The sequence below is a fragment of the Macrobrachium nipponense genome, chromosome 38, assembly GCF_015104395.2.
Source record: "Macrobrachium nipponense isolate FS-2020 chromosome 38, ASM1510439v2, whole genome shotgun sequence".
NCBI classification, from domain to species: Eukaryota; Metazoa; Arthropoda; class Malacostraca; order Decapoda; family Palaemonidae; genus Macrobrachium; species Macrobrachium nipponense.
Window position 1 is genome coordinate 1,416,723 of NC_061098.1, and position 26,954 is coordinate 1,443,676.

General features: G+C 36.5%; 3 protein-coding genes across 4 annotated transcripts in view; 1 reads left to right on the top strand and 2 right to left on the bottom strand.

Moving 5' to 3' along the window:
- Window positions 1-10,760, bottom strand: part of LOC135209548 (tetratricopeptide repeat protein 7B-like) — a 482,937-nt gene extending 472,177 nt beyond the window's left edge. Inside the window, exon 1 of the mRNA XM_064242205.1 lies at window positions 10,539-10,760. The gene's annotated coding sequence lies outside the window, so the exon portion shown is untranslated. The remainder of the gene's footprint in view (window positions 1-10,538) is intronic.
- LOC135209857 (glutathione S-transferase theta-1-like) lies at window positions 697-4,864 on the top strand. 2 transcript variants are annotated; one of them, XM_064242618.1, is made up of 4 exons: window positions 697-879; window positions 1,960-2,048; window positions 3,636-3,786; window positions 4,506-4,864. In XM_064242618.1, the coding sequence occupies exons 3-4, from the start codon at window positions 3,646-3,648 to the stop codon at window positions 4,809-4,811; spliced, it is 447 nt and encodes a 148-aa protein (XP_064098688.1). In that variant the 5' UTR covers window positions 697-879; window positions 1,960-2,048; window positions 3,636-3,645; the 3' UTR covers window positions 4,812-4,864. The 2 variants fall into 2 exon arrangements, with proteins under 2 accessions (XP_064098688.1, XP_064098687.1); XM_064242617.1 differs by lacking the exons at window positions 697-879; window positions 1,960-2,048 and adding an exon at window positions 3,195-3,403.
- A 2,162-nt stretch (window positions 10,761-12,922) lies between the features above and the next one.
- Window positions 12,923-26,954, bottom strand: part of LOC135209552 (mucin-4-like) — a 16,708-nt gene continuing 2,676 nt past the window's right edge. Inside the window, exons 2-6 of the mRNA XM_064242208.1 lie at window positions 17,435-21,876; window positions 16,484-16,795; window positions 15,433-15,630; window positions 15,078-15,170; window positions 12,923-14,923 (exon numbers count right to left, since the gene is read on the bottom strand). Coding sequence (XP_064098278.1) covers window positions 14,168-14,923; window positions 15,078-15,170; window positions 15,433-15,630; window positions 16,484-16,795; window positions 17,435-21,871 — 5,796 coding nt within the window. The 5' untranslated portion in view covers window positions 21,872-21,876 and the 3' untranslated portion in view covers window positions 12,923-14,167. The remainder of the gene's footprint in view (window positions 14,924-15,077; window positions 15,171-15,432; window positions 15,631-16,483; window positions 16,796-17,434; window positions 21,877-26,954) is intronic.

Sequence of the window (26,954 nt, forward strand, 5' to 3'; positions counted from 1 at the left end):
CAAAACGGCCTTTTAAAAATGGCAGCGTCATCCTTACTTGCAGCAAAAAAAAATAAAATAAAGGACATCAAGTTCCTAATTTTACTCGTCATTATAGCATTAACCTTATCTAAATGAAGCATCGATGACTATCTTTACCAAGAAAAATGACACAATGCAATCTCGATTTGGCTACGTTCTGGCGGTTACAAATCTCGTATCGAAAACTGACTATCTAGATAATGATTTGTCACCATTACACCAACAACCATCGCGTTGACCTTGAGGAAATCCTTTGCGAGGAGAACCCACCTGTTTTAACAAACGAACGCAACGTATGTATGTAGTGTGTATACCTCGCCCGGCAACGCGACGAGATCCGCGGGCTAGCCAAGCCAGCCCCAGAGATGCAAACCCCTCTAACCCTACGCCCCCTACAGTAGACGAGAAATTACCCTACATCACTGAAAATGACCCATCATTCTATGGCTATATTAATAAATAAATCTTTAGACTATGTTTATATGCAATATCATAAATACTAATAAGCGTATTGATCTAAACCTACCTTGTTACAATTACTCTACACTTGAAAATATTGCCCGGCTGTCTTTAAGGTTTTGCCCATATTACCCTACGCGTAGGGCAATTACCCTACAGTTGGCAACACTGGCCCTGCCCGACTACTGTTCAGTTCAACATCACACGCGCAGGCGCATAGTCCATCAGTCTAGAGTAGACTTCAGTCACAGACTCACAGTGAAACTTATTAGTAGTAGACCATGGCTCCGACAATAGATCTCTACGTGAGCTACAACTCTCAACCTTGTCGATCGGTTGGGCTGTTGTGCAAGGCGATAGATGCGCCCCATACAGAACATCAATTGGATCTTATGAAGAGTGAGTTAGTGTAGTGGGTTGGTTTCTGTGACATTTGTTATACATATATTTAATTTACTCGGATTGGGACCTGACTAAGAGAGTAATGGTGGCTTCTTTTATTCCCGGCACGGATAATCGGCTTGTAGTGGTGATAAAGGTACTATATTAAAAAAAAATGTGAGACTAAGTCGAAAAGTGATGTCATTGTGGATGTTGAAATTACTCTCTCTCTCTCTCTCTCTCTCTCTCTCTCTCTCTCTCTCTCTCTCTCTCTCTCTCCTACAAAACACGCACACATATATAATTAATATAATATATATACATATATAATATAATTAATATTATTATATATATAAATATAATATATATATATAAATATATTATATATGTATATATGTATATAAATATATATATATATATATATATATATATATATATATATATATATATATATATATATATGCAAAAGCCCGGTACTATGTCGTACCTTTAAGTAAATGGGGATACAATCCACAATGAAGTAAAATCCTCTTGTAGTTTAAAAATATATATTTCTTGTACAGGATTAAAGCTTTCGACCATCAACTGTGGTCTTGTTCATTTTAGTGAACAAGACCACAGTTGATGGTCAAAAGCTTTAATCCTGTGCAAGAAATATATATTTTAAACTCCAAGAGGATTTTACTTCATTGCGGATTGTATCCCCATATATTATATATATATATATAATATATATATATATATATATATATGCATATGTATATATATATATATATACGTATATATATTATATATATATATATATAGTATATATATATATATATATATATATAGGATATATATATATATATATATATATTAATATATATATATATATATATATATATATAAATATATATATATATATATATATATATATATATGAGAGAGAGAGAGAGAGAGAAAGTGTAATGCATGTTCCTCCTACATATGAGAGGTCGGTCCCTAAGTAAGACTCACTAACAAAAAAAATCACCTTAATCTCTCCAGTCCTCCCTTTTAAAGAATTCCAAATGCTTATCGTTTTCTGTATATTCCTATTCCCATTCCCATTCGCAGAGGAACACAAAGCACCCGAATTCCTGAAAATTAATCCGTTCGGAAAAGTACCCAGCGTCAAGGTTGGAAAACTTAACCATCAATGAAAGGTGTGGAACATTATTACAATTATTCATATATATTATATATATATATATATATATATATATATATATATATATATATTAAACTGTTTTATTAATGAAAATAAAAATCAAATAAGAATATAATTAGCTAATAAAACATAATTTTAATATAAAAATATTTTTAGAGATAAAAATTTTAATTACACCCCCACGCACAAAAAATTATATATATATATTACTAAATTATTTTTCATCTTATTGAAATGATGTTTTAATTATATTTTTAAATATTTAAAAATTATATTCTCATTATTAAAATTAATTACTATTATTAAAATGATTATTATTAAAATCATGATTTTATTGACTAATTATATTTTATTATCACAATTATACTTTCATTGTTAAAAATGCTTTTTATTAAAACTATAATGTTACTATTACACTTACGTATATTTTGAATATTTAAATTATATTTTCATTAAAATCAATTTTATTAAAATTATATTTTATTACAATTATATTCTTTCAATTATATTCAAATTACCTAAATTATATTTTCATTATTAAAATTATGTCATTAAAATTTTTATTGAAATTAAAATTTTATCACAATTATAAATTTTTCAGTTATTTAAATTACATTTTAATCATTAATATATTTTCATTACTAAAATTTTATTATCATTAAATTTGTTTTTATTATAAAAGTTATATTTTTACTCAATTAACTATCGGTATCATCAAGCCAGATGGAGTCTCTATATATGAATTGGTCCCCTGTAATATTATGGTACTGATAATAATCTCATTGCTACGTTAAGCACTGAAAATTATGCAAGTACAATAAACTGTTATAACAGTCCTACATTAAGGCCAGGTCTAATATCTATAATCCTTCAATAGAGCCTAAATATTTTCTTGACAAAAATACCCAAAGGAAATCTAACTAAACGAGAGGAACAAGGGAATGTTATTGAAAATTCTGAGGTATTGGTGCCAAAACCAAACGCAAACCGCCCCCCCCCCCCCCAATTAAATTCTAGTCATTACTAACAATCAACTGATAAGCATAATGTTTATACTTTTGTCCCCTTATGGTTATCTCCTTAAAAAAAAAAAATGTTAAAAAGGCGATAATAGACGTAGTTAAATGTAAGTGAAGGATTACTTGTCAGACGAAACTTAGATACTGTAGTGATCACAGAGTAGATTCTCCAGTTACACAGTTACAGTATAATAGCTATTTTGCAAGAAACTTCAGACTTTCTGAAACGTGTGTCAGGGTTGTACACCAAATACCCAGTATACTTTTTCACAAGCATGGCTACCCTTCACCATTCTAAGATAATAACTGAAATGCACTATTACGTTCCAAGGTAAATGTAAATAATAACTCCGCATTGAGTATTTCTTTGGAATTCACAGTTATCTATGGTATTCGGGTTGCTTATTAAGAATTTACCGTTATTTCTGGGAGGTCGACTGTAATTAACCCCAAGGGGCCAGTACTAAACATGGCCAAATACATTGGCCGCCCGTGTATGTCGTATTCGCGGTTATGTTCCTTGCAGTCTGTGGGGAGATATTCTTTAGAATTGCCCTTTCCAGTTGCTCTGCCATGCGGTACATAGCCAGCAAGTACGACAAGACTGGCCAGTGGTATCCACAGGACCTAGACATCAGAGTCAAGGTTGACGAGTACCTGGACTGGCAGCATACAAACACAAGGAAACATGGTGTTGGATACTTCTACAATCTGGTAGGTCATTTCATAACCTTGATTTTTCATTAGACTTCTAAGAAAAAGGAAGTGATGAAGTAGTTCTAGTACACTTAAACGAAGTAATTCTAGTAATACAATATTTTACTACCGACCAAACCCTAGAAAAGTGGTCAGTTACTCAAGTGCTATGTGGGGAAAGTCACCATACTATAGTAGACTCACATCAACCGTGCATTTGATGTCTAGGCATGTCCCTTACGGCGCTCCTGATTGACTGCTCAAGAGTTCACATAGGCAGGACGTATGTTCCACCTCTCCTGAAGGATACTTTTGAAAGACGTAACCCTCAGGAAGTGGAACATAGATCCTACCCATGTGAACTCTCGAGAGAGACAGAGTTTCCAGCCCTATCATTGTCTTATCAACAGCCAATCAGGAGCGTCGTAAGGAACTGGCCTAGACATCAAATGCACGGCTGATGTGAATCTACTACTATAGTTTGGGCTGAAATGGGAAGTAAACATAACCACAAAATCTAGGGTCAGATGTCAGTATAACTCATAGTTACCATCCATTTCAAACCTGCAGAAATCTGCCTTAATTTGTATTCCCTAAACCAATGAAGCTTTTTTTAAGAAGAATGTCTTTTTGCCATCTAAGAAAGTTTGACAGAGAACAAAGTGATATAAAGCTGCTGAATAGCCTCTCCTATTTGTTCTGAGAACTTGAAAGAATTTCCTCCTATTTTCTTGCAGGTACTCGCTCCAATATTCACCAAAAAGCCAGTGGATCGGGACTTGGTCAACGACCACAAGAAGGAACTGGCACGTGTAGAGAGAGAATTCGTCAGCTATTTTCTAAGTTCGAAACCCTTCATCGCGGGAAATCACGTGACGATCGCTGATCTCGCCGCTGCCTGTGAGTTCGAGCAGCCTCAGGCCGGAGGGTACGAATTGTCCAAGCCCATCACGGAGTACCTGAAGCGAGTCAAAGCCGCGGTAGGACCCTCCTATGACGAACTCCACAAGGTTCTGTATGACAACATGAAAGGTAAAGTGTGAGCGACTATAGTGTCAGAAAGAGACTCCTTTAACATTCTTTAATAAAAAAAACATTTACAAAACAGCGGTGTTTTTATTGTCCTTTGGCACAATCCATTACTAGAAGGCTATTGGAACAACCACCGTAATGCATTATCTATCACACTTAAACTGGAACAATCAATGCAATATATTATCTATCGCAAACTTAATTACTAAGAAAAAAACCAGGGGAACACAAGTGGACACAACCCCATATACTATTAGAAAAGACACTTTGTTTTTAATTTATCAAAGCAGTGAAGATCAATCAATAATAGCTGGATTTACATTCAACCATGCATCTGCAATTTATCAAATGACTCATATTTCCCGAGGCTGTTTCTGACAAGTTCTTGAGTAGCCCTGCTTTATGACGCAAGATCCCAATTTTGAGTTATTGACCAAATGCCACAGGAGACGTCAGTCCAGCAATTATATATAAGCCTAATTCCAAAAAGGACATATCAGCCTAGATGGAGGGAAAGAGAAAGTAAAGCACACCAGACATATAAGTGGGCAAGCCAAAGTCTGCTTTCCTCACTGCTTTCAAATAAGCTGCTAACGTTGTCAAAATGGGATTGGCAGACCTTAGTACCTCCTAATCGATCACAACCTGTCCAATGTTTTCGCTTGAAAGGGACATCAATATACTTTTATAGTTGTTGCTGAACAATTCAGTATATAAGCCTAAAAGTTATCAAACGCCTGCTCTCTTCCCTGTTAATTCTTTGGGAAATTCAAATACTTTTAAAGATAAAATGGACAGTCTTGTATTCAAAAGGGCCTGTTAACGAGAAAAAAAACATAAACCTGTATATTTACACATGTATCTAATGGTGAACAGTATAAACGCTACGCATGTAAACGAATCTTGTTGAAAAATACTTTTTCACCCTTTCTTAGCCCAGCATTTATAAACGAAATATCCCACCTCAGAGCTGCAATCATATTAAAAAATAACACAAAAGAGTGCAATAAAAACAAAAAATAATTCGCTAATTATTGAGAATGAGCACATCAGTTCTCAGGGTTTTTTTAGGAAGCAATTTATGAATTCTCCCTAAACGCTGAATATATTAAAAGGGTTAAATACAACTCTATTTTTCACCGTAATAATAATGAAAAGACGCCTAATTTATTATTGAAGTGACTGTCTAAATTCCACACTAGTACAGACACGTTTTCTATGAATGCCACCTTGAGAGAAAACGCTCATCGAATAAGCGTCTAGGAAGACCTATCTTTCAGGGAGAACTGCTTCAATTATAATTTTCCCTTCCGATCTAAACAATGGATAGCTTGACCGAATTGTTACGCTGGTAATATAATGCACTGCTAGTTTACATACCTCAAAATTATTCTTTTTTTAAAATGAAAATACGTATACGCACCGTAGACAAAATATGCCGCACAAACATTGACCACAAAGTGATTAAAAACACTTATAACACACTCAACTTATCGAGCCTTTTTAAGCGAGTCCATATTTACTGTTTACTGGCAAATCTCGAGTGAAGAATACCTAGAAGAAATGATTCCACAATAGGTTAAAAACTTTCCAGCAGTAATTCGACAGTTGAGAGAGAGAGAGAGAGAGAGAGAGAGAGAGAGAGAGAGAGAGAGAGAGAGGAGCCTCTACGTTGTAGAAAAGAAGGACAATCCAACTGAAACTATAGAAATAATGACAAGGCAACATCTGGGGGTGTTTTAAACAGGCCAGGTTCCCTGGGATAAACAGAAACCTGAACTTACACTGGGGGTGTTTTAATCAGGTCAGGTTCTCTAGGATAAACAGAAACCTGAACTTACACTGGGAGTGTTTTAATCAGGTCAGGTTCTCTAGGATAAACAGAAACCTGAACTTACACTGAGATGTTTTAATCAGGTCAGGTTCTCTAGGATACAAACAGCACTGAACTTACACTGGAGTGTTTTAATCAGGTCAGGTTCTCTAGGATAAACAGAAACCTGAACTTACACTGGGAGTGTTTTAATCAGGTCAGGTTCTCTAGGATAAACAGAAACCTGAACTTACACTGGGGGTGTTTTAATCAGGTCAAGTTCTCTAGGATAAACAGAAACCTGACACTGAGGATATTTTGAGCGGGACAGATACTCTAGGATAAACAGAAACCTGAACTGACACTGGGACTTTCCTCATGGAAACCCTCAAGGAAAGCACAATTATTCCCAAGGACTGGACTGTTATACCCAGCAGACTCTAAGATAGCATGAGCTGGACCATTTACCAAAATATAGAGAGACGGTAACCCAACCTGGCCCCTATTCAAGCAATCATGATGACTGTCCAGGACAAGTCACAGCCAGAAAGCTCTAGAGGTGACTGAAACTGATAGCCTTTACTACTATTGCACCATCATATGGAGGCTTAACCAGCCTAATACCACTATCGGACTGAGGTATGCAGAAGACCGCAATGCATATCCTGAGTGAAGCATGGCCAGATCTACCCGGGGCCACACGTGCCCATACATTTCCCCGAACCATGAACAGTCAGAAGTTGTTGCACACACAGGAGAGCAGCAACAGCTAAGACGGTCATAAGACTGAACGCGAGCGCATATCACTACATTCCAAGATCATTCTAAAGAACTATAACAGCCTGAAGTCAGTGGAAGTTGGGATTCTACCCTAAGTGCTTCCTAAGAAACATGAATACAAGATGAGTCAAGGTTAGTCCTCTCCCATGTAAGGCTAGCAGGTGACCAGCAGCATACAGGGTTGCACACTGGCGACGTAACATGAGCGGTCTCACGTAGTTCCTGCTGTTCATGCTGCAACTGCTCTGGCAGCTCCTGTTTCTTCCTCTACATGGCTGTCAGCCTTGACCTTGTCCCTGGAAGACATTCACCCCTTCAAGAAGGCTATGAAATCTTCTCACGCCACTGCACTTCTACTAAGAGTGACGGTGATAAGCTACCAAAAGATAGCCACATCTTCATCAGGTACTCCAACAGGTCACCCACATCTGGAGCATCCTACTAGACAGGGACAGGTCTCGTGAAACATCATAACACGATAGCAGTATGTCATTTTCCTACAGTGATTGTTGCCCAGCTTGCATAAATAAAGGTACCCGCCCTTGGAACCAATCAGAGGATTACAAGCAGGAGTGGCAGAGGGAAAGGCAAACAGTCCAGAAAAAAAGAATAAAAAAAGGTTCAGCAGTGTCAACAACAATGTATCTATCCCTTATAACACTTGTAACCATCCCCTGGCCTTCTCTGCTTCTTGCTTAACCTCTTCAACTCAAAGAAGCCCAGTTAAATACACTAGGTACTCACAGGGAGAAGAAGGGTTGCAGGTTCAACCCCTACAGAACAAACAAAAATAGTTTGTTTGTTTAACTAGCTCCCCTACCAAGTGAATTTTAACTCTAAAATGGAGAAAGGAATGTTGAATATTATGCACACACATATAGCTCCCCTACCAAGTGAATTTTAACTCTAAAATGGAGAAAGGAATGTTGAATATTATGCACACACATATACAAAGATATATCCACAGACATGTAAACTATAAAGCAACCAAGCAAAACACACCCAATTGTGTCCTTTACATCTCTGTTGCTCAGGTTTCATGATAACATTCATATAGGAGGAGCAAGACAAAAACTGCATACAGGAAAATAGAGAAATCAACTTCAATCACCAATTAACCACCTTGTTACCAAGCTCCAACAATAGTTTCCAGCTCGAGTTGAATTCTCCTACATATAACGCTCAGTAAAACTGATGACTACTGCTGCACCCTATGGGTTAGTAACTACCAGATTACATGTGAATTAGGAGGTATGTTTAGTACCAGCACCTTGGGAATAAACATAAAAACATGAACGAAAAGCAGTCGATATCATAAACCTAAAAAAAAGACAGACATAAAAAAAAAAATGACAGTAAATATTCCTTTTTGCCAATGGGTCTGGTTGGCCTTCCCATAGGAACAAATTCTTATCAACCTAACCTTGCACTACAGACCCTAACAGCAAGGAAATAAACCTCATCACCCTTTTAACATTGGTTAAGACACTGAGTGTTTTACCTACAAAAAAATGGCACCATGTTTATTACCAGTCCATTGGAGATAACAGCAAAAATGTAAACAAAAGATGGTAAGTATCATAAGCATAAAAAAAAAAAAAAAAAAAAAAAAAACACACAAACAAAAAGGGGCTAAGTTTATGCTATGGCTATGAATCAAAGGATACAGTTACCCACTGGGAATGGAGTGGAATATTGGATTTTAGCAAGAGGCCAAGCGCTGGGATCTATGAGGTCATTCAGTGCTGTATGGGGAAATTGATAGTCCAAAGGTCTAAAAGGTGTGACAGGAGGAATAGCTCACAGTTGCACTATGGAACAATCGTAAAGAGAGGGTGGAAAGTTAGATGGAGGAAAGAGAATGTGAACGGAGGTACAGTGAAAGCAATGAAAAGGGTTGCAGCTATTGGCCAATGGGACGCTGCAAAGAACCTTCAGGAATTCCTACAGTGCACCGCATGAGGTGCACTGACGGCGCTAACCCAACATGGGTTTACCCATTGGGGAGCATCCAATCTCAATGTTGAAGCCATAGGACAGGGGTGGCCAACCTTTTGTTTCCCATGCACCAATTTTCTTCACTTCTAATTCAGATGCTCCACACAAACTTTAACCCCATTTCAATCCTTTAAGTATGGTAATTTGGACATATTTGGCAGTTATACATATAATCATTTAATATATATATGTGTATTATATATATATATATATATATATATATGTATATATTTTAATATATATATATATATATATATATATATATATATATATATATAATATATGATAGTGTGGACAAATGTACCAGTTGTAAAGAAAAGGATTTAACATAGATACAAGGTAAACTGTACTTACTTTATTGACACTTTGAATTTGTATTGGGTGTTCACACAACTTTTTTGGCTAATTCATTAAATATATATATATATATATATATATATATATATATATATATATATATATATATATATATATATATACAGGTATATAATGATGACACATTATTGTTTAAAGAAGATGACTAATACATGCACACAGAACAATAAAATCAAATAAAAATCAATTCTGTTTTAGATTAGAACAAATCTCGGTAAAACTCACTTCTAGCTATAAGTTACTTGAATTCTTTTTTGTATATTTTTTTCTAGAAATCAGTATTATTATTATTATTATTTTTTTCTTTTTTGTGAGCAGGCATATTTTTCTCTTTTATTATCTCTGGGGTATAGTGCGCCACTGTTGGCGCATGCGCCATAGGTTGGCCACCCCTGCCATAGGTCCTAGCCTTTGCAGAGGGGGGAGCGGGTGAGGAGAGGTTTGTAGCCTACTGGGTCAACTAAGCTATGCATATCCGATGGGACTGATGATTAAATCATCAAATCCATACAAAATCACCATAATAAAAGGCCTAATTAAAAATATATATGCTAGATACCGATGGCCTAACCTCCCCTCTGTTACTACCTAGCTAGTAGGTACTAATATCAAAACCATTAGGTAACAGAGCTATCGATAGCCCAGACAAGGTACTCTTATTTTATTTTAAATTACAAAAGAATCACCGATGTGTTTACTCATCATTACTGATCATTATTAAGGTCAACATTCTTGAATTAGGTATGTTTTTACTCGTCACTGTTAAACTTACCTAGGCTAGGCACTTCCCCTCCAATGTGAAGTTGACACTTGAAACTCGAGCCTTTTATTAAATATATTCACCGATTTTCCGCTCGAAATCACACGTTTAATTATATTCACGGTAAATGCAACCCACAGCAGAGGTTCGCAGATGATTCACGAATAAAACAATATAAAATAAACAGCTTAAACGAGATCCGAGATTATCTTCGGCCATTCACAGGAACATCAAAACAAAACAGTTCCAGCAAAACTACAAGCGCCATCTACACTGGGAGTTGTTTAATTGAAGCAAAAAATATTATTTATTGTGTTGTTAACACAATTATGAAGTTCATTAAAGGCTATAATATACTTACACTGTTAATTTCCTATAAAAGCTATTCTATAATAATCAAAATGCGTGTTTCACGTTCAAAATTATATAATCATACTCGTAAAAAAATGTTGCATAGACAACGTATCCGATGACGTCTCTTATACGCAAACATTAACGTAACAGTAAACAAATTTAGTGTTGGTTTTCAATGGGATATTGACATCCATTCAATGAAAAATACAGTACTACTTTAATGAACAAAAAAACTGAAAACATATTTCTGATTCTTTGATGTTTTGTACCTTATACTATACCAGAAGTCTCACTCTAGTTAGAATAATGTTGGTGTTGGAAATTTGTTAAAAAGAAAAAAAAAAAAAGTCTGAATAATCAATGCAAATCCTTGTTCTCTCTCTCTGTATATATATATATATATATATATATATATATATAGATATATATATATATATATATATATATATATATATGATACGTTTGTTCTCTTCAAGGGTGAATACGAGGCTGACCTGTTCCTCGACTACGTAAATACACTTCACCCGAACATGAAATTTACTATAGAAAAAGAGGAGAACAACTGTCTGTCCTTCCTGGACGTTCAAGTATATAGACAAGACAACTCTTTTAACACCACGATTTTTAGAAAGAAAAAACTTTTACGGGACTCGGATCTAATTTTTATAGTAGTTGTTATTTTAATTTTAAGGTTAATTCCATTTTTACCCTTCTTAATAGAGCACTAGTCCTCTCATCTAACTGGAATGCCTTTCACAATGAAATTCTATTTCTAGTTAATTTCTTTAAAGGTAACTGTTTCCCACCTAGGTTAGTATATAGAAAATTGAATAAATTACTAAATAAACATTTCTCTAGAAAACCTGACGTTCCAATTGTACCAAAAACGAGTTTCTATGCAACCTTTCCATGTATCCATGAACCCTAACTAACCTTTCAAAAAAGATTCACACAAACTTAATCGTGACCATTTCCCAGCCATATCAGTCAAATTAATTCCCAAAATCCTCTTAATATAGGCTCCTTGTTTAAGAGAAAGATCAGCTGTGTCCTTATATGTCTTCTGGTGTCATCTATAAATATACTTGCCCTAAATGTATTTCAGGGATTTACGTGGGATCCACCAGTCGACTACTTAAGGTGCGCATCGATTCACATCGGGGAATCAGTTTACGAACAGGGAGCAGAATCTCAAACCCAGAGCACTCCAGTATCATGAACCATGCAAAACAATGCTAAACCTACATTGACAAAGATTTCAGTGTAATCGGTCATACTACCAAACCACAAGAGTTAACCATCCTTGAGTCGTTGTTTATAAAACAACTCGTACCATCGTTGAACACCCATACATCTGCGAGTCAATTGTATTTAGCATAAGTTCGTACTGTGGTGGTTCCTTGCTGTCTCACCTCTAGGTAGGTTGTGTTTTTATTTTTATTTCATTTTTACTCCAATGTATTGTAAATGAACTTTTAGACTATACTTTTAACTTTTTTATGTTTTTATCTTTTTTTATGTGCAGCCCAGATGTAATTCTGTTAATAATACGAAACGTCGACAAAATATATAATAATAATAAAAAAAGACAGCCTAGTGATGTGTGGTTTTCGTCCGTCTTCCTCTGATTATGTCACTTGGAGTAGTTCCCTGTGCCCTGTATCACTGTGTGTGTGTGTGTGTGTGTGTATAAAATATATATATATATATACTAATATATATATATATATATATATATATATATATATATATATCATATATTATATATATATATGATTATAATATATATATATATATATATATATATATATAATATATGTTATATATATATATATATATTATGATATATAATATATATTATATATATATATCTATATATATATATAATATATATATATATATATATATATATATAATTAATTATATAATATATATTAATAATTATATATATAATTATATATATATATATATATATATAATATCTACATGTATGTATGTACGTACGTATGTATGTATATAATCAAGTAATAAAACACTCCAAACATGTTTGAATACTTTATTTTCAAGTTATATAAAAGTTCGAAAAGGAAACCATTTTCGTGAGAGCGGAAAGCAATATGACATTTGAGTTACGCAACAAATATTGTATTCATACTTTCTAATAAAGGTAAGTTGCCTATAAGCTTAGAAAAACGCACAATTTAAAAAAAGGCTATAATACTATTCATTAATTTGCTTTGGTAACTAAGTGTCTATTTACGATCTGATACATCTAAGACAAAACACTTTTTTATTTACAAAGCTATAAATGAGAAATTGTATTAAATAATTTGCATATATACATGAAATATATACAGCAGACTTTAATACATAAAATATTACTCTATATACAACAAGCAATTTTTTTTAATAAATACTCTATATTTATAAATGTAAGCGAACACAATTAGGTCACATGCATACTGTATTTAGCATTTACCACAATAAGCATATAATACTTCGAGATTCATAAAAGTAAATTATGTTAGAAAAATTCGAAACGAATAGAAGACTCACAGAGGCATATAAAATTGGACCAGAATATTTTAGTATGATACAAATGGGTCCCAAAAGAAAATTTTCACACTTCAACATTAACTAGGTATATAAAAATGTACAACTTATGAAAAAAAAAAAACATTAAAGCTTACTGTAAGCACCAGTTCAAAATCAATAACTTCATTCGTTGAAACACGTCCAAAATAGGGGATATAACTCTAAACACTGTATATGAAGGATATAAAGGCCTATTCGTTTCACAACTGGTAAACCTTTGTCATGGAATTTCATTCAGTTTCTAAACTTCCATCTCAAACTTTGTAATCTTAAGAGCGAACATTCTAGTACTATTGGTAAATATACGGAAGGACGTGCATTACGGAAGATACAACTCACTTGAAAATAATAGTGACTTAAGGAAAGTTAGTGTCTAGAAGCCCTAATTTAATCAGTTAATCAACTTCACTACATAATGAAAACATCCACCTTCACAGTTTATGAAGCAAAGCATATAATACCCGGCAATATATCAGAAAACTTGTCCCACCAAGCAAAATAGTCCTCTAACCAGCGGAAATTTCAAGCTCCTTTACATATTTTACAGTCAGGGTTATTTCCCAATTATCCTTCAGTTTTAACCACCAATTTGTACATTCTGGTCCATTTACTTTCCAATAGAATGTCCTGTCATAGGAAAACTTCAGGCTACATATTGTATTTCTAAGGGTTCACCGTATGACCAGACTTCCTTACGGCATTGGATTGAAGAAGAATTTCTTAGAAAATCCAATATTCCTAAGCTCAGGCACTGTCGCAGGAGAGCTCTTGCCATACTCTTTCAACAATTCCCTGAATAAATCACTGATTTCCATAGAATGGGCGTGTTTAGCCAGAGTATTGCAGAAAGCCAGGTAAAATGGGGTACCTTTATCCGAGTATGCCCAAGAGGCGAAGCCGCTGTGGCTTGAAAACAGGCACAAAGCGTCCTTCAGCGGTTCACTCACCCTCGTGGTCTGGGGCTTGCTATACCTAGCCTTCTTACTCTCCCTGTACAGTCCACTGCCTGTATTAAATAGGAATATCTTTGGTTTGTTGACCATATGAGGACAATCGGAGTCTTTGAAGAGACCGCAGGTCCTGCCGATGTCCAAGGACTTGAGATCTGATGTCAGGAACCTGTCCTCTCCAACGCCATGGCTGTTGACTACGACTATAAGACACCCAACCTCCTTCAGGACATCCTTTTCTCTGACATTCTGGAGGATTTCGGTGGTCTCGTCAGTAGTAGGAGAGGAGTAGACTTCTCCTGTGTACCCCATCTTGCTAAAGATGCTTGCCAAGTTGGAGACATCCTGCATGGATCCTTCTAGATCGAGGTCCTGCCGGTCTCTGAAGGTGTTGTAGTCTAGGATGCACACGAAGCCTCGAGGTTCCGTGTTCACTTGGTACACGTCGCCTTCTGGAGCTTCTTGTGCAGAGGTCACTTCAATTTCAACAGGGTCAGGCTGCAAGACATTGAAACTAGATAAAACTCTCTGTATTATAAAAATAACAATAATAGCTACACAAAACTGTATCAGTGGAACACAGTATTTCAAAACAAGAGTTCACAAGAGGCAAGAAGTAATGAAGAACAAACTTCTTTGTAGTAGTACTTACGTAGTGTTTGCCCTCGTCACTCTTTGAAATGACTGAGTTGGAGGTGAAGACAACATCGGGATCTCTCACTTTCTTTGTAATGTCGCTTTTCTTCTGCAATGAGAAAAATATAAGCATCTCAATATAGACATGATCAATATATCATATATATATATATATATATATATATATATATATATATATATATATATATATATATATATATATATTCCTTACACCAAAATACTGCTTTTCCATTGTAAAAAATAATGTGGCTAAATAGTAATAAGGAATAAAACTTTCGGGTTCATATTAGTAGGGCAGATCCTCATATTATTAATTCAGCATCAATTACTATCCAGTCATCAAACCTCACCTTTGGGAAGATGTGCAAAATGTCTTGGAGACCTAAATCAGTGGCCAGCTGCCGTGGAGTGGACACCGTCACGTCAGAAGGCAGCTGGCCTTTGACTACATCGCCCACATCATAGTCTGGATCAGCGCCAAGTCTCAGCAACTCTTGCGCCTTGTTCCTGTCCTTTCCCAAGACGGCGTCGCATAACGGAGCAGAGAGCTGGAATAATAGAGGGAAAAAAGATATACAGGCAGTCCCCAGGTTATGGCTGTCTCGGTTTACAGCATTCCAACTTTATGGTGTTTGGCTCACAGCACTATGTTAACCCGATTTTTTTTGCCTCTGTTACCCGGTTTACAGCGATATAACCCAGTTTTAAGCACCTATTTATTCCAATTATAATCCTGCCGTAAACCCTGGAACTGCCTGTAACAGTTTGCAAGGTGGTTTTATTTTGGCCTCAGCTAAAATGTGGAATATATAGTTTGACAATAATGCAGCTGTGGTGTCTCCTGAATTTCAATGTATCGATTTTATTTTCAACTTCTCTTTCGAGCCCTTTTGGGGTTATAGTCTGTTGATGTTATTCATATGGGTTTTTCAGCTGAAGATATAAAAACGTAACCAAGAAAAAAACAAACAAGGCTGAAGTTAACTTTGAAGTAAATTAACACAAAGATGTCTGTGCAACTCAAGCATTTGCATATATGGCTTCCCATACATCTGTTCCCTTACTAATTTACTTCTTAGAGTGTTAAAATAACTTTGTTAACATTCCGAATCTACAACAATTACTGAAGATGACAACGCAATAAACAGTTATGAAAAATAAATGCATTTTCTTGAAGAAATGTACTTCACTTAATTTAAATAAGTCAGTACAAGGGGTCACCCTCTGACTTTAGAATGGGTTAATTCATTACAAACAATCATATCAATTGCTTAATTTTCTCTGAAGCTATTCAGAAATGCTAGTGCAAAACTCACCATAACTGAAGTGTTTTTACTAAACCTTAAGTATTTGGTTGGTACCATTCCACAGAATCAACTCTGTTAGTACTTCAGAACTCACCAAGTTTGTGTAGGTTCTCCCCTGACGATTCTTCTTCTCGTAGCAAAGTTCCTCGTCAGTCAGAAGTATCCGCAGGATCTGAGTATGTCCCATGAAAGCAGCGAGGTGTGCAGGCGTCTCACCTTCACTGTTCACTACATTTGGGCTGATCAGCCGCAGCAAGAACAGCACTGCGTCAACCTGGTTGTGAGCAACGGCAACATGCAGCAGCGTTGAGCCTGTCTTCTCTTCTCGCACAGCAGGGCCCATGTCTTGGATCAATTCTTGTATCTTGGGCATGTTGCCTTCCTCCACAGCCTTGATGAGATCCATCTGATGGAATGAAAGAAAGAACATAAGAGATGCATGAAGCATTTTGACTTGGATCTTTAGGCTAAAATGTGTCCAAAGGCTCATGGTACTTTACCATAAAGTAATTTTTAAAAAATTAATATAAACAACTTCAATATTTGTGCAAAACTTGAGTTATATTAACATACTACTACTAATTAAATAAGTATTTCTTTAGCCTGTACTTCGGATCAAAATTTGCCATTCTTCCCATATAATACAGAATCACAAAGTATGATGATAAATTAATATATCGAATCGTCCAGAGCGTGATTTAATTCTAATAAATTTTCTCCAACTTAAAATTGGAGGTATAGTGCTAAACCATAGATCTCAGAAACACATCTGATCACTAGCTTGCCAGTCTTTCCTAACCTCAGTTAGTCTTATAAGACAGATAGACCGATTGTTCTTGAATACGTAACTGATTTTACTAAAAGAATTGTGTTAATGATTGAGCTGTGATTAGCTGGTTGCTGATACCACCTAGTGGGAAACTGCACTCATAAAGACCTCTAAACTTTAATTTTTTGGTTGTATGAGTTGGTGGGAAATTATATCGCTCTTGCACAGACCAAGCAAATAAAGATTAAAAACAAGCACAGTAGAAAATTTCCATACCCTTTTCTGAGATATATATTTCAGGTCATGGTTGGGGGTTCTTCTCTTCAGCTTTTTAACCAAAGACCTTGTTGTGATCGTTCGGAGTCTCCTCTTCTGGTGGTAAAGTTTCGGCGTAAATATTCCTCTGTGTCCAGAACTTTCGTACAGTTCTATGAGCATGCCCCTTACGCTCTTCTGTCTCTTCAGCACTTGCTTCTTGGAATCCTGGGCAGCAAAGAGCTTGCAGGCTTGTTTGTTCATCACTAACCTGCCCCCTGAAGATGAGATCTTTAGCCGCTTTTGGCAATTCAGTGCTTGGTCTTCGCTTTCGTCACTGCTGTTATGTGAATCTGTGGCCGCGGAAGATATGTCTCTGTTCAGAGCCACTGGTGATGGACTTCTTGCTCTTTTCAGACCTTTTCTGTTGACCTTATTGATATCTTGTTCCATACCTGGGGTGGTATCTGTTTCCTGAGGTTCAGTACTAATTTTTTTTAAATCTGCTTCATTTGAATCATAATTTCTTCCAGGTCTGAAAGTGAATGGAAGTGAATCTTCTGAGGTATTCATGTCTTCATCAGAAGATGGGCTAGGGGGACTATTACACACTGATATTGGTGAATTTTCTAAAGAAGAATAAAGTGATGGAGCTGGAGAATATTCTACCAAGTCACTGGTGTTATTTACTTTACAACTGTCTGATGGTGAATTTTCTGCCACATGTATAAATTCTTCAGCCTTGTCACTACCATTATCTTGTTTTTCTTTGGCATCAAGAACCTCTCCTTGAAAATGTGAAGCAGTGTGAATAGCAGAGGTCTTAGTTTCTGAATCATTGTCAGCTTCAGAGAGATAATCACCTTTAGGTGCTAGACTCTCTGCATTTGGTATTTTCTCAGAGACTCTGTGTGAATTTTCACTTGTACCTTTACTGAGATTCATGGGAGCATCAAGAACAGATGAATTTGTATTGGCAACCTCTGTCTTGTATGTTACTGTTTCAGATGAAACATTATTTGTCTCTGATTCATTTAGACCTAAATTAGAACCATTTGAATCATTTGATGGCAGAAATTCAGACTTTTCACTGACTGGATCTGGTGATTTTTCTCCAACTGGGCACAGAGTCACCAGAGCAGTACCTAATGAAGTCCTTTTCTCAATGTTCCTTTCTTGATTAGCCTGGTAGGGATACTGAGGCTCTTCTGACTCTACCAGGTTTTCAGACCTGGCAGCAGTTGGCAAGGTTGCTTCTGTACTTAAGTCTAGATCAGCAGGTCTGTTTTTAGAGAGTTCCAGTGAAACAGCCACTGAGTCATGACTTAATAACATATCTTCATGTTCAGTGTCGTCATTACCCTGTGGAGAATTTGGAGGAGACCTAGATATATCTTCTGTAAGTAGATCTCCAGGATTTAAAGAAGAATAATTTGAAATAACAGAGTTCCCTGGCATTGTAAACCTATTCAATTCAATATTAGAGCGCACTGACTCGTCTACTGCTGGAGAGGAGGTTCTTTCAACTACAGGTGACTTTGCTAATTCCCCATTCTTTGATGATATATCTTGTTCTAAAATCTGGTCATCATTAAGAGAATGAGGTGCTTTATCTGGAATATGGGAGAAATTTTCATGTTCCATAACTTCATCTTCTTCTTGTCTATCTGCTGACATACTTTTCTCATCCTCATCTTGTAACGTACTTGTTGTTTGACAAAAAGAAACAAGCTTATTGCATGGTGAAGGAGATCCTTCTGGCAAGGGAATCCATGATAACTGACAGTTTGTTGAAAATGACTTTTCTAATGGAAAGGGTTCAGCTTGCTCATTGTTTACAGCCATTTCTTTGTTGGCTGGTTCTAAATCTGATGGCATATTCTGAGGTGGGAAGGAAATGCTCTCGATTGCTTGTCTGACAGATGTAGTAAAGGATCTCTCAGGAGATGAAAAAGGACTTCTAGACCGAGTGTCGATCCCATCTGTGGATGGAGATGGACTCTTAGACCTGGCATAACTTCTCTGAGATGATGGAGAAGGACTTCTAGATCTGACATCAACTCTCTCAGAAGAGGGAGAGGAACTTCTAGACCAATCATCACTTTCATCTGTGGAAGGAGAGGAACTCCTAGACCTACTGTCACTTCTTTCAGATGACTGCGAAGGGCTTCTAGACCTGGAACTGCTTCTTTGAGATGAAAGGGAAGGACTTCGGGACCTGGCATCACTTCCCTCAGATGACGGAGAAGGACTCCTTGACCTAGCGCAACTTTCCTCAGAGGACGGGGATGGACTTCTAGAAGGGCCATCCTTGCTCTCAAGAGGAGAGCTTTTAGCCTCAGTGTTCCCATTTCCAGAGGGCTGAGAGGGACTTTTTGATACAACATTGACATTTTGTAACATAGGTTCATTTATGTCTACATGAGCATTTGAAGAATCATAGGGTAAAGAAGAATTTGGTGATGAGAGACATGAACTCACTGGCAGAATAGTTGTACATGCAGAGTGAGTCACCAAGTCACTTTTGTGATCAGTAGATGCACATTTTAATTCAGACTGGCTATGAGGTCTGTGTTCGGTATCAAAAGAAGACATATTGGAATGCGACAAAATCTCTGATAATGACTTCCTTTCTGGCTGGTTTTCAGGAGAGTGTACAGCTTTTTCAGATTGTGGATAAATTGGTTGCTCTCCATTAAACTCTTCTGGGGTAGATAAATTCAACTGGGAGCTTTCTGATTCTTGAATAAGCATTTGTTCTGTGAGATGTTGATTATTAAAACAAACATTGATGCTTGATGACTGAGAATCACTTTCAGAGGATACTGGCTGCTTGTCAACTTCGACTGTTTTGTTGTTAGTTGATTGGTTTTGATTAGATGCTGATCCTGAAACTGAGAAGTCAGCTGTCTTAACTGGTACTAAACCATTTTTATCATCCAGGGGATTCTGTTCATATGTGGAGGAACTTTGCAATCTTTGATCAAACTGTGGAGTCATTTCTGTAGCTGAACTTTCAGAATTTTCAGTATCAAATTGTAATATATTTTCATGTTGTGAGTCAGGATTATCACATTTCTTTTTATTAGATAGCACATCCTCCATCTCCAGTGTGACATGTTTTGAAGATGGTGTACTAGTTGAATTACCAAAAGGCTGCCCATCATGTGCAACTTGTGAAGATTCTATTGCAACCATTTGGCTGTCTGAAAAGCTTCCCAATGGGGTTATGAAGGGTAATGGCGATGGATTCCACTGTAAACTATCATCAGACAAAGACGGCAATGGAACAGGAGAAAAGTTCCACTGCCTTGCACTATCCATTATTGGAGGAGTCGCCAATTCTGAGGAAGCAATATTGCTTTTAAAAGAAAGTTGTTGCTCATCCTTCATGTCGGATTCCCCATCTGAATTTATCAGGCAAGTAATTTGATCAGAAGACTCCTCTGAATTCATGTCATTGGAGATTACATTTTCTTGAGTTTTGTCTGCCAAGATGGTGCCCTCATTGTGTTGATTTGAAGATATATATTCACAGGCTGCTGAAACCTCATCAAAAGATGACTTACAGTTATCTGAGTCACATGGTTGAGCGGTATCACTCAAATGTAAAGGTGATCTGTTAAGAATTATCTTCCTTTGTGGGGGCTTTAGTGTTCTTACATGTCTATCCAAAGGCTGACGAATGTTTTTCTCAGGTATTTCACTACGAAAGTCATGCGAGTCTGGTAAAGACTGCAGAAATATGTCCAGAACTGATCGGCTCCTTGGCTTCACATTGTTTATAAGTTTACTGTCACTCAGTGAAGCAAGACGCATGAAAATAGGAGGAGAGCTCTTTGACTTATTTGTCAGACTAACAACTGGAACGACTGTTGGCGAAAGGCTTCTAGATCTGTTGGTATTCGGCACCAACACATCCTCGTGAAAATCGATAGGTGAAGGACTTCTGGACCATCTGTTTGTGCTCGCCCTACTGGAGCTACGCACCGGAGAGTTGCTTCCTATCGAGACGCTATTAGTTGTCGAAAAGGAAATGTTTGTGGAGTGGACAGATTCACCCAAGGAACTGAGGAGCAACCTCTTCCTCCTGAGAGCTCTGCGCTTAGATGCAGAGATCTTCCTACGTTTCGACTTGATGACCTTGCCACTTGCGAATTTTCCTTCGGAGGCCTCTGGCTTCCCAGCAGAGTAAGGGCCCAGACTACCCCAGGACATGCGAATTCTAGGATTATATCCTACAGAGCCTGCCAGTCTCAGACTCCACGGCCAGTTGGAGGCCTGCGGGGTCTGGAAAGGACCCCAGGAACATTTCTGAAATGGTCTTTGGGGGTGGGGTCTTGCTTGCGAGGGACTCCAGGACCAGTTGGGCCCCTGGACGGCTTTTTCCTCAGAAGGTTCTTCCGCTTCAGTCATTTCTGGCCTGGCTGGATCCATGCTTACACTCCCACCATCCATCTCACCTACCGGGAGAAAGAAAGGTTTCCGAGTGAATTTCAGGATATATATATATATATATATATATAATATATATATATATACTATACTATATATATATATATAATATATATATACTATATATATATATATATATATATATACATATATATATATATATATATATATATATATATATATATATATTATATATATAGTCAAAACATGAATATATGTACAAAGTTAAAAGTAGGGTCGAACTAATCAATTGAAAAGTAGAACGTGTATAAAAATAGGAACGTGAACTCTTACAGACAAAAAGTGAGAGACTTATATTGCGAGTAGGCATCTATCGAAAAGCACCGTAGAAACGACAGCAGAGAAGGACAAGAGATCTTCGAGAGGTGTAGGACGGTGACTGGTCACGGCCTCCATAGTGATTTTGTGGACTTGTAAAAATTCATCACGAGTGCCCAGTGACTTAAGAACGAATCTAAGTCCATGTGTTGACTTGTAAAAGTTACAAGTCCAAGTGTCGACTTATAAAAGTTAAAAGTGTAAACATAAACTCGGTTCAATCTTCAGAACACAAAGTCTCAAGTGCCCTTTTAAGATGGACTCGTTCAGTTACTCAGAAATAAGGTGGAACCATGAGAATATATATATATATATATATATATATATATATATATATATATATATATATATATATATATATATATATATATATATATATATGAATAACTAGATCACGAAGTATATAAAACGAGATGCTATGTATAACTAAGGTTTATGCCACGAAGGAAAAAAAAATGAAAACCGAGATAGCCAAGCACTTTCGGTCTAGTTCGACCTTTACCGAAAGTGCTTTGCTATCTCGCTTTTCATTTTTTTCCTTCTGGAAAACCATATATATATATATATATATATATATATATATATATATATATATACTATTAATATATATATATATATAATATATATATAAGCATTAAAACGGGTTAAAAATGCGTTATCAAAAGCATTCAAAGAATAAAGGATACGTTTGATGGAATGGTGCACAACATTATAATATTATATCATCGAGGACCTAAGCATTTGTTGGACCAGAAACGGTAATCTCGACGATTTCTTTTAGTTCCTAGAACCACTTATAAGTTGGTACATGCATTTATTTAATTTATAGATTGCTAAAAATGTATGTGTATATATATATATATATATATATATATATATATATATATATATATAGATAAATCGATAGATAGATAGATAGATAATAGATAGAAAGGGAGTTATTCGTTCTACATAACATGGTGTAACAGGGTCTAACACCGACGTCAAACGCAGATCCCACGGCTCAGGCAACATCAGTGCTACTCCACCCTCCCTCCCCACCCAATCCCTCAAGCAGCGGGAATGGGGAGAGACGAATGCTCTTCTGTGTATGTCACACAATGTGTTGGTGTATGAACAAGGGTCTAAAATTTTCTATGAAGTCTTGGAGAAGAGTAAATAGACCGAAAGATGGCTAGTCTAGCCATAGCACTCTATCATATGCTACGTTGTGTCAACACGTTGTTCCATAGTTACAGGGACATTCTTGAAGATACGAGGACATCCTGCTCTAAGGTAAGATAAAAAATATCCAAACCACTTCCTGGGAGATATTTTATTTATCTAGTGACGGGTTACCGGGGCGTATCGAAGCTTCAATGTTTATTATTTCCTTAATTTCTTACGGCATAAGGTATCTCTTCTTTACTTAACAATAATGATCCTAATATTAGTTACAAGACGCAGGGCTTGGCAATACGAGGTAGGATTCTAAGTAATGATAGCGCGCCTTTTACCTTGGAAATTGACTTTACCTAGTTTTCGTGCTTTGGATGAAGAAGTAATTATCTTTTGGCGGTCAACTGTTATTTACATCCTATCTCTACCCAACAAAGGAATTCGGGGTTTTGGCTAGGGGGAGAGCAAACGTAAACAAAGCGGCCATGTTTTTTGTCCACGGAAGAGATAAGTGGGGGAGGGTTCGGTAGAGAGTGTTGGACGTAAATAGCAGCCGATCAACAAAGACTACTTGTACATCTAAAGGACTAACACTGGAATAAAAAAAACATTTCCAAGGTAAAAGCAGGCACGAAGACATCACTTAGAATTACACGATACGTTTAAAGAAAAGACGTGGCTACATTTGGGAAATTTAATTTTTGTATATCCTACGTTTTTGAAAACGTCATGTTACTCCTGAAAGAGGGAAGACAAATGAATGATGATAATTAGGGCAATAATAACGGAAAAGGAAAAGAAAGTAAGTCTATGCATGGCGCAACAACATGTAACGATAATTGGTCTAAGATTCACGAGTCAAGTTGAGAAGTACGTAAAGCAGACGAGATCCTGAAATATCTGGAGGAAGAGAAATAGTAGAAAATAAGTTCGTTAAGCTACATAAAATAAACGAAAATAACAATTACCTAAACCGTTAGGCTAATGTTTTGTATTTAAACTGTCACAAGTAAGATACTGACAGCTACGAATGTGGATATAATTGAAACGAAAGTTATAAGTTTCACGTCTCAAAGCTGCTGCTAAGCTGGAACCAGTTACGAAATGCTACGTCAAAGACTGCGGGATCTTCATTCCAGTTAGGGAAAATTAATCTACTGAGTGATTTTATACAAAACTATTCCCAGTGTGTGTATGACATCCCTCTCCTTATATGTATGTATATAATTTGTACAGTTTGTTCAGTACCATGCACCGATGCCAGTTTGGATAAAATACTGCATTTTTTATTTCTTACATTACTGACAAACCACTGGATTGTCCCAGATGTGATATTAGTCATTAGAATCTGTTATACGTCTCTCCAATGGAGAGGATTTTTCATGTATATATATATATATATATATATATATATATATATATATATATATATATATATATGAGTTATTTTTACTGCTCTCTTATGTTGTTGACTGTTGCGAATACATTAATATTTTAGCCTTTGATTTTTATATAAATTCCCTCGAACGAACATTGAAGAAAATCACTAATATTCGCTTGGGAATTCTCTATTGACATGAACTTTTTATTAGAGGCATTGATGCAGAAACTCTCTAGTTCTTAAGGTCCTCAGATGACGGAGAAGGACTCCTTGACCTTGTGAAGATCCTACTAAACTTATTTGGCTCTGAAAACCTTTTCCTATCGGGGTGATGAAGCCTTGCACTATAGCTGGTTCACTTAAGGTAGATTCTTGGGCGGCTGCTTATTGGCTGGGAGCTGCCTACCTCCCAGTGCTACCAGCGCCCGACAAACAAATGTCGAGTAAGCGTAGGGCTCATCCAGGAATCTACCTTAAGTGCACCAGCTACAGCACTATCCACTATTGGAGGAGTTGCCAACTCTGAGGAAGCAATATTGCTTTTAAAAGAAAGTTGTTGCTCATCCTTCGCGTCTGATTCCCCATCTGAATGTATCAGACAAGTCATATGATCAGAGAAACTCCTCTGAATTTATGTCATCAGAGATTACATTTTCTCGAGTCACGTCTGCCAAGATGGCGCCCTCATTGTGTGTGTGTGCGCAAGCGCCTCAGTGGCGTGATCGATATGGCCTTGGCCTGCCACCTCGGTGGCCGCGGGTTCGATTCTCGGGCATTCCACGGAGGAGTTAGAGATGTGTATTTCTGGCGATAGAAGTTCACCCTCGACGTGATTCGGAAGTCACGTCAAGCCGTTGGTCCTGTTGCTGAATAACCACTGGTTCCATGCAACGTAAAAACACCATACAAACAAACAAAGCTGTTGAGAATAATCAGGAAATGGTTGGACGGAGGACGTCTTCCTTCTTCCTTGAACCGTTTTTCACAAGACTGAGAGGATGGGAAAGACAAAATACACCCCCTCCCCCCCCCCCTCTCTCTCAATCTCAGGAGATACAGAAACGGCGAGAGAGAGAGAGAGAGCAATAAAACTAGGAAATAAACCTCCAGTTACAATAACTTGCATGAGACAGAGAGGGGGGAAGGAAGGAACTCTCCATTCTAAAAATAATAAGCAAAACAATCTCGGTTCCATTTATCTCCCAGAGAAACGCCAGCTAGGAGAGAAACGTTTTTTGGGGGGGGGGGGTTGGGGGGGGGGGGGGTAGGCTTAACAGGGTTTGTTCCTGGGGCCAGGCATGGCTCTGTTTTGTCAGGTCGGGCGAAGGTCAGCCGACCAGGAACCCACGCAGCTGCTAAGGAACACTGTAACATCCTTCCTTATCGTAGGACTTCTTTTTATTTCTGCTTACTCTTTAGTCACTTCCTTATTGGAGGATCTCCGGGACTACACAGGAAGGGGAGTTATTTTAAGTGCTTCTTATGCAACTTAAGGTTCTCCTATAATTATAAGTAACCACTAATATATATACATAATATATTCGAAAATTTAAAACAAGGGACGAATCTATCCAATTTCCGCTATTTCACGTCAAAAACCAAATCAAAACTGTCTGGTTAAAACCAGTTATATACTGAAGTGACAAGGCAGCTATAATACCCCCAGAGACAATCGATTTGAATAAACACCTATACACACATATTTATGTATATGTGTATATATATATATATATATATATATATATATATAAGTACTATGTATACATAATGTAAATGTGTTTTATATATATATATATATATATAGATATAATATATATTATATATATATATATATATATATATATATATATATATACAAAAACGCAACATATTTACAGCTTGTAAAACCAACATTAAAATGATCTGTTGGTCAAGTGAGAGACTGACATAGCCCACGAAGAGAAACGAGGAAAGAAAAAAATTATGATATACACTACACTTCAGATAACAGGGTAACCCGATAATTCGTCTCATTCCTTAAAAAAAGGAATTAAAAACTAATTCATACCAGTTAAAAAAAAAACTGTTTACCTCAAAGACATCGATTTGTGTACGTCAAAGAATTAAGTTTATTTCTTCTTATCTCATTTGTTTCTATTCGTGAGGAAATACAAAGAAAACGACGGATAAAAACGAGAAACATTAAATAAGTAGATATGAGGCAGATCA

Bases quoted from the DNA above. Each gene is read 5' to 3' on its own strand.
- LOC135209857 (XM_064242617.1), top strand. From the start codon at position 3,348: ATGGCTACCCTTCACCATTCTAAGATAATAACTGAAATGCACTATTAC. The intron at 3,404-3,635 runs GTAAATGTAAAT...TGCCCTTTCCAG, and splicing joins ATGCACTATTACGTTCCAAG to TTGCTCTGCCATGCGGTACA. The intron at 3,787-4,505 runs GTAGGTCATTTC...ATTTTCTTGCAG, and splicing joins TTGGATACTTCTACAATCTG to GTACTCGCTCCAATATTCAC.